General features: G+C 47.8%; 1 protein-coding gene across 1 annotated transcript in view; it reads right to left on the reverse strand.

Annotated features, from left to right (window-relative positions):
• Positions 1–8345, reverse strand: part of LOC107111134 (protein Shroom3-like) — a 341594-nt gene extending 333249 nt beyond the window's left edge. Inside the window, 1 exon segment of the mRNA XM_015412056.1 lies at positions 8178–8345. Coding sequence (XP_015267542.1) covers positions 8178–8345 — 168 coding nt within the window.
• Between the last annotated feature and the right edge of the window lie 513 nt (positions 8346–8858).

Here is an 8858-nt window from a genome sequence, read left to right on the forward strand (position 1 = left end):
GGGGGGGACGTGCATATCTGTCCTTGCAGAGGAGAGAGAGCTTGTACCTGCTTGTGCCGTTTGTTAGCCGCCCCGAGCTGTATATTGGATGGGGCGGGATATAAATCCTAAAAATAAATAAATAATAATAAATAAATAAATAAAACTTGGTCTTAAAGGCGCCACTGGACTGTTTTGGACCCGGGGGCCAGAGGGGGGCTCTGCAGCTTACCTGGCTGCTTCTTGCTCTGACTGAGGGCTGCTGGGAGCAGGGGGTGGGGCTTGTTGCATGTGCCCGCCCCCTGGGCTCTTTACTGCCGGAGCTCCGCTCCTGTGCGCTCCTGCAGGAAATGACCCCTGACTGTGTGCATAGTGTGGGTGAGGTTTGAAGGGACACTCTAATTCAACTTGTATGGGTTATTCATAAATGATTTGGAACTAGGGGTGAGTCGTGTAGCAGCCAACCTTGCCGATGACACAAAATTATTCAGGATGGTGAAAGCCAAGGCTGACTGTGAAGAGCTCCAAAGAGATCTCCACAAACTGGGTGAGTGGGCGACAATGTGGCAAATGAAGTTGTGTTGGTAAGTGTAAGGTGATGCACACTGGGACACAAAGATCTCAACTTCAAGTATAGGCTAATGGGGTCTGAACTTGCTGAGACTGAGAGGGGAAAAGATCTTGGGGTCGTAGTGGACAGCTCAATGAAAGTGCCAACCTTGTGTGCTGCAGTGGTTAAAAAAAGGCAAACTCTCTGTTAGGGATAATTAAGCAATTAGGACTGAGAATAAAACAGCCGATATTTATCTTTAGCTTGGAGAAACGATCACTGAGGGGTGACATGATTGAGGTTTATTAGATTATGCATGGGAAAGAGCAGGTAGAGAAAGAGGTACTTTTCTCCCTTTCTCACAATACAAGAACTCGTGGGCACTCCATGAAACTGCAGAGCGGTCGGGTTAGAACGGATAAGAGGAAGTACTTCTTCACCCAAAGAGTGATTAACACTTGGAATTCACTGCCACAGGAAGTGGTGGCGGCTACAAGCATGGACGGCTTCAAAAGGGAATTAGATAAGCATATGGAGCAGAGGTCCATCAGTGGCTATTAGCCACAAGGTATAGATAGGGGCTCTGGGGCAAGTGATGCTCTGTCATCTTGGTGCTTTGGGGGGTCAACAGTGGGAGGGCTTCTAGTGTCCTGGCCCCACTGGTGGACCTCCTGATGGCACCGGGTACTTTTGGCCACTGTGTGACAGAGTGTTGGACTGGATGGGCCATTGGCCTGATCCAACATTGGCATCTCTTATGTTCTTATGTTCTTTTTTTTTTACCAAACTTTTTATTTTTGGATATAACAACATATTAAACATTACATCTTTTCTTTTAACAAATATCCTTTTCTCTTATCTCCTCCCCCCCCCCCAGTGGCTTCCTGCAATGCTCCCCCCCTCCTTTCCGTTTTATTGTCCCATTATCATTATACATTTTCTCTTTCAAGTTTTCAGGTAACCATTTCAGTATGTTCTTATAATGCCCCTGTATAGATCTATGGTGTGACCTCATTTGGAATACTTGTGTGCAGTTCTTGTCACCGCATCTCAAAAACGACACTGCAGAGCTGGAAAATGTACAGAAGAGGGCAACCAAGAGCACCTTCCCTAGGAGGAAAGGCTGAAGAGGCTGGGACTTTTCAGTTTAGAAAAGAGGTAGTTTAGAAAAATTATGCATGGGGTGGAGAGAGTTGACAAAGATAAATTTCCCTGCCTCCCTCAAAACACTAGAACTCGGGGGCATCCAATGAAGCTGATGGACAGTAGATTTAGGCAGGGCTATTTGGGGGCAGGAACGCGCAGGAACCGAGTTCCGGCTGGCTCCTGAGTTGGCCACGCCCAGCAGGAACTCATTAGCATAATAGGCCACACCCAACAGCAGGAACTCATCAGGATTGGCTACATTAGGGGTGTGTGGCCTAACATGCATGGGAGTTCCTGCTACAAAAAAAGGCCCTGGGTTTTGACAACAAACCAGGTAAACAGAATAAGAAGCAAAAGGTGGGTGTGGCTGGGTGACCACACTGCTGGTAACATGGGGGTGCGGCCTAATGGGCTAATGAGCTGTGCTGTCAGGGGTGTGGCCTAATATGCTAATGTGTTTTTGCTGTTTGGTGTGGCCTATTATGCTAATGAGTTCCTGCTGGGCTTTTTCTACAAAAAGAGCCCTGGATTTAGGACAGACAAAAGGAAATACTTCTTTACACAGAGAGTGATTTAAGAACACCATAAGAACATAAGAGAAGCCAATGTTGGATCAGGCCAAAGGCCCACCCAGCCCAACACTCTGTCACACGGTGGCCAAAAATACCAGGTGCCATCAGGAGGTCCAGCAGTGGGGCCAGGACACTAGAAGCCCTCCCACTGTTGCCCCCCCCAAGCACCAAGAATACAGAGCATCACTTGCCCCACACAGAGAGTTCCTATCTATACCTTGTGGCTAATAGCTACTGATGGACCTCTGCTCGATATGTGTATCCAATTCCCTCTTGAAGCCGTCCACTGGCCCTCCGCAGGACTCCACTGCTGCCACCAGTCCAGGACACAGGTAAACCAGTTTCTGCACATTCACAGATAATACTCTTTATTTGGGGGAGATTTAGCCCCCCATGTAGTATTTTTAGGTTTTCACACTTTTCCGCAAACCGGGGGGGGGGGGCATGTTTGCAGAAGTATCCATTTTATGGCAGTGTGGCCGTGATCCATGGATTTACGTATCCACAGATTAGGTCACACTTGACTATTTGATATAAAATGCTCAGTCCAAAGGTTGTTTGGAGTAGCTCACAAATAACAAATACACATTCAATAAATGCAAAGATTCCACCAAAACCAACAGCAGAAACAATCTAAGTCAATGCATCTGTACTAAAACCAAATTAAAATGTAACATAAGTAGAACAGCAAGGCAGAAAACTCATTCAACAAAGTAACACATGAACAAACCAAGCCAACAAATAAACCATGGGCAAAATAAATCAAATAGAAGAAGAAGTGAAGAGATTGGATTTATACCCCGCCCTTCACTACCCAAAGGTGTCTCAGAGCGGCTTACAAACTCCTTTCCCTTCCCCTCCCCACCACAGACATCCTGTGAGGTAAAAGAAGAAGAAGAAGAGATTGGATTTATACCCCGCCCTTCACTACCCAAGGGAGTCTCAGAGCGGCTTACAAACTCCTTTCCCTTCCCCTCCCCACCACAGACATCCTGTGAGGTAAAAGAAGAAGAAGAGATTGGATTTATACCCCGCCCTTCACTACCCAAAGGAGTCTCAGAGCGGCTTACAGTCTCCTTTCCCTTCCCCTCCCCACAACAGACACCCTGCGGGGTAGGTAGGGCTGAGAGAGCTCTTGACAGAAACTTATCTTTTTCAAGAACAGCTGTGCCAGAACTATGGCTTGCCCAAGGTCATCCAGCAGCTGCAAGTGGAGGAGTGGGGAATCAAACCCGGTTCTCCCAGATTAAAGTCTGTGCACTTAACCACTACACCAAATCATAATCCAGCCATTCAGCCAAAAGCCCCTGGGGGAATCAGAATATCTTTACCTGATACTAGAAACTCACGAAGTCACAAGTAAATAGGAGGAAGTCATTGGAGTCAGGGTGCCAATGCCATGGCTGAAAAAGGCCCTGCTTCCTGTAAAAACCAGTCTTGCTTCCACCTCAGACAGAAGCAAGGCCTGCAACAATTAACTAATAGGAAGGGATATACAACAGTAGGCGAGGACTGCCAATCTCCAGGTGGAGCCTAGAGACTGCTCAGAATTACAACTGGTCTCCAAACTACAGAGGTCAGTTCCCCTGGAGGAAATGGCTGCCTTGGAGGGTGGAGCCTGTGGCATCATATCCTGCTGAGGTTCCTCCACAGCCCAACCCCCCTTCCCAAGCTGTAGCGCCTCTGAATCGCCAGGAATTTTCCTTCCCAGAGCTGGCAATGCAAGAATAGCCAGTTCTTCAGATAGCTTCATACTAGTTTGATGGAGGCTTTAAAGGTCAAAGGAGCTGCGGTGGTTCAAGTGGTTAAGACGCTGAACTGCAGGCTGTGGAAGGTCGGTAGTTCAGCAGTTCGAGACCCAGGTGTGCCGCATGACGGAGTGAGCTCCCGTCTCTAGTTCCAGCTCCTGCCAACCTAGCAGTTCGAAAGCAAGAAATTGCAAGTAGATAAATAGGTACCTCTTCGGTGGGAAGGTAACAGCGTTCCTTGCGCCTCGGTGTTTAGTCATGCCGGCCACATGACCACGGAAACGTCTTCGGACAGCGCTGGCTCTTCGGCTTTGAAACGGAGATGAGCACCGCAACCCTAGAGTTGGATTGACTGGCTTTCGAGCAAGGGAACCTTTACCTTTACCTTTAAAGGTCAAAAACACCACCCCAAATTAGTCCCAGAAACAGATCAGCAGCAAGTGCAGCTATGAGGGGGGAACCGTTGAAGAGGAAGGGGGGGGAGATCACGTTTCCTTCTCTTCCATCAGGAGACCTTTGCTGATGGGACAGGAGAGGGCAATTTTTGCTCCCTTCCTTCTCCCGATCCACATGGCTACTAGTCTACACAAGTCCCCCTGCTCCAGGCTTTAAGTTTCCTGGTATTCCTGCCAGAATTCCTGTCATCATGGGAGGCCTCGTGGCACCACTCAGAGTGTGAAGGTAAAGGTAAAGGTGTCCCTTGCTCGAAAGCCAGCCGAGTCCGACTCTAGGGTTGCGGTGCTCATCTCCGTTTCAAAGCCGAAGAGCCAGCGCTGTCCGAAGACGTTTCCGTGGTCATGTGGCCGGCATGACTAAACGCCGAGGCGCACGGAACGCTGTTACCTTCCCACCGAAGTGGTACCTATTTATCTGCTTGCAATTTCTTGCTTTCAAACTGCTAGGTTGGCAGGAACGAGAGACGGGAGCTCACTCCGTCATGCAGCACACTCGAGTCTCGAACTGCTGAACTACCGACCTTCCACAGCCTGCAGTTCAGCGTCTTAACCACTTGAGCCACCGCAGCGCCTTCAGAGTGTGAACAGGAGAATTAAAAAAAAAAGTGACACGGGCCACGTCACAACATCACTTCCGGGGAAAACCTTTCAATGGCATTGCAACACAGCCAAAGTTGCTCCTCCCCACTTCTAACCCTCCCACCAATTGCCTGACAACCCATTTTCTAGTGTTGTCATCCTCCAGGAGGGACCTGGAGATCTCCCCCCGGAAAATATGGCTGGTTTGGAGGATGGACTCTATGGCGTCATATTCTGTTGAGGTCCCTCCCCTTCCTAAACCATCCCCTCCCCACATTCCAACCTCAAATCTTCAGGAACTTCAGAGCTGGTCACCCTACTCCTGGGGTTGGAAAGGACTCCTAGGGGAAGGCAGATAGAGGAAAGATCCACAACCTTACACCCACAGATTGCTCAAGACAACCCAAAGTGTTCTCTGCAAGAGACATTCCTCAAACCTTGTTCACAGGTTACACCGAACGCACATACAATCTGTATTCAATCCCCGTTCACACGTTACAGTGAACATGCATACATCCTGCCTGTACATGTGTACAACTGTTTGTAAGAAAGAGCCAACACACTTTCACTTTACAAGTGAACTGGGGGCCCATTACCTGGATAAATGTGAGGTTTGTATCACATATTCTGCTGTACATGAGAATTACTCAATGCACATACAACCATCAAGTGTATGCTATACATGAATTGTATATGCAGGGGCCATTTCCTGCAGGAGTGCACAGGAGCGGAGCTCCGGCAGTAAAGAGCCCAGGGGGCGGGCACATTCAACAAGCCCCACCCCCTGCTCCCAGCAGCCCTCAGGCAGAGCAAGAAGCAGCCAGGTAATTTACAGAGCTCCCTCCAGCCCCCCGGTCGAAAACAGTCCAGTGGCACCTTTAAGACCAAGTTTTATTCAGGTACAAGCTCTCCCTCCTCTGCGAGGACAGATCTGCACATCGTCCCCCCCCCCCACTAGCTGGCAATCCAAAACAGTCCAGTGGAGCCTGAGCGGTGGGTTTTGCCTTCTGACACACTTCCGGTGATGTCAGGGGGTGTGGCATATGCAAATAAGTTATGCTAATAAGTTGTGCTAATGAGCTCCTACACCTCTTTTTCTTCGAAATGACCCCTGTTGCATTCACTGTAACTTGTGAACAGGGCTGGCAGTGTTGAGTAATTCTCAAGAGGGAAATGAAGTTTTCAACCTGTATATCTGTATACTGAAAACTCATGAACTTTTAAACATTTTAAAAAGAAATTTCTCAAAGAGGTTCCAGAACTTCGTTCCGGTGCATTCCCCCAGAAAAATAGCCCTGTTAGCTGAACGTGTGATACAAGCCGCACATTTATCCAGGCACTGATTTCCAGTTTCAACTGTAAAGTGAAAGAGCATTTGCGGTTACTTACAAACCAATGAAGATATGTAAATACAGGATGTACTATCATGTGTGAACAGGGCTATAAATGCTTCTTCTGTATCCTGCACCAATCTCAGCTTTGGCATTTTTTGCAACCTTGATGCATGTATCCTGAAACCAAAACTATGGATTTAAGACAGTTTCATTTCTTTGCTCTGATATAGGGCCAAAACCTGAGCGTGAAGCTAGAGTTCTGTGATTGGAACTCCAGATGTTAGGGTAGCCAGCCCCCCCCCCCCCCCCCCCCCCCCATCGCCCCCCGAGCCACCTTAGGGTTGCCAAGTCTGGGTTGGAAAATACCTGGAGACTTTGGGGGTGGAGCCAGGAGAGGGTGTGGTTTGGGGAGGAGAGAGGCCTCAACATAATACAATGCCAGAGAGTCCACCCTTCAAAGCATCAATTTTCTCCAGGGGAGCTAATCTTTGTCAGTTGGGGATCAGTTGTAAAAGCGGGAGATCTCCAGGCCCCACCTGGAGGCTGGCAACCCTAGATGGAGGTAGGGTTGCCAAATTCCGATTGGGAACTTCCTGGAGATTTGGGGATGGATCCTGGGGAGGACAGGGACCTAGTGGGGTGCAATGCCAGCGAGCCCACCCTCCAACGCAAACATTTTCTCCAGGGGCAACTGATTTCTGTAGACTGGAGATGAGCTGTAATTCTGCGGTGGTCTCCAGGTCCCCCCTGGAGGCTGGCATCCATAACAAGTGCCAGGAGAGGGGGAAGAGCTGACATGGCTTCAATGTTGGGTCTCGGGAATTAACTCCACCCCACCCCCCTTCCATGCTGTTTTTCTGATCCACAATGGTCCCCCCAGTATGGTCAGCCCCAGTAGGGATAAAGATGGATACTATATTGTGTCTTTTTCCTTGCTGGGGCTTAAAGCAATTAGGGGGAGGGGGTTCCCAACAGAGGACCTAGTGCGGGGGTACTTATTCCCCACCCCCCTTTCTGGAGTGCCAGAGCGCTTTATTATTATTATTATTATTATTATTATTATTATTAATTATAATAATAATAATAATAATAAATATAATATAATTTATTGCCATTGTACATAGTACAACGAAATTAAAAATGCAATCATTTCAGTGATCTACAACAATATTCATATACACTCACACACCATTCACTACTGTCCCATAACTCCCTTAAGGTTCACATAACAACTTAGAACCACCAATGTCACCCAAATTCCAATTTGATATAGCATTTAAGGCAATAATAGCTCTCAAATAATAGCTCGAATAATTCATATATGTCCGTCCCCCGTCCCCACACTTTTGCAGTAGCTTTTAAAACTCAAATAATGACTGCAGTTCCGGTCAGAAAAATCCAGTGAAATGTTGGCCCTAATCATTTCAAAGCCAAGTATGTCAGTTTATCTTGGTTGCCAGTTATCTCCTTTAATTGTGCAAGAATGTCCTTTTTAAGAATAAAAAACACAGAAAAATGAAGGCTTAAGGGGCACAGGTTTGCTGAGACGGATCTTCTCTTGAGTAAGCCCCTTTGGAACAGGGTCTCATACAGGTTCCAAAAGGGTTTGCCTCAGGAAAAGATCCTGGGATTGCCTGCCCGCTGGGGTTGGCCTAAAGGTCTAAGTTGCCTACTCAGTGAATCAGGAGTTAAGAGGCCCCTAGCCACTTCCCGGAAGAAAACCTTCTCTTTACACCTGGTTGAGACATCATCAGTAGCAAATTTAGCCCCAAATTGCCGCAGAACTCATCTTTAATGCAAAGACACAAGGTTACCTTGGAGATGATTAATCGTTCCCCGTGCTCCAGTCCGCCTTTCAAAGTAAATCCCCACGGAGCTCCTCCTTGGAGAAAAGCCTTCACATAGATGAACCTTCCTTTAGGGGCTACGTTGGCACCTGAAGAAGAGACGGTGCCTCTGCTGAGACTGTCCAACATCCTCATGATCTTCTCAAGCACTCTCTGCAGCCAGAGCAGTCACTGAAAGGGCCGGGGGACGTGAGAGCCGAAGGTTAAAATCCCCCATATCCACGATAAATTGTCTTGTCGCTTGCAATTCCAGAAGCTGCTGGGATTGCCAAGAGAGCGTGTTTTCCTTCTGACCTGAAGTCCAGGACGCCGCGCTCACCACTCTTCGAAGCAACATTCCAACACATCCTTTCAATATTCCGAATTTTCAAAAATAAAAATGAAATTGGGGCACGGTCTCGGTGGGTTGAATCTCTCCCTGTGCAAAACCTCACGAAAGCTGGATATCTTCTTCCTTACTTTATCCACCACCATTATATTTGGGCTGTGAATGTTTCCAACCTGTGGCTGTTTTCACATAAGGCAGGACAAAAACAGAGAGGAGAAGGAGAGGGGGGGGGAATTAAAAGTTTTAACAACTATAGGTAGCAAACGACACAAATGCAGCACCAGCACTTCATTTTTGATTGATCATCAGCCCTTTCTCCC

This window comes from Gekko japonicus, unplaced genomic scaffold (genome assembly GCF_001447785.1).
Source record: "Gekko japonicus isolate JY-2015 unplaced genomic scaffold, Gekko_japonicus_V1.1 scaffold1285, whole genome shotgun sequence".
NCBI lineage: Eukaryota > Metazoa > Chordata > Lepidosauria > Squamata > Gekkonidae > Gekko > Gekko japonicus.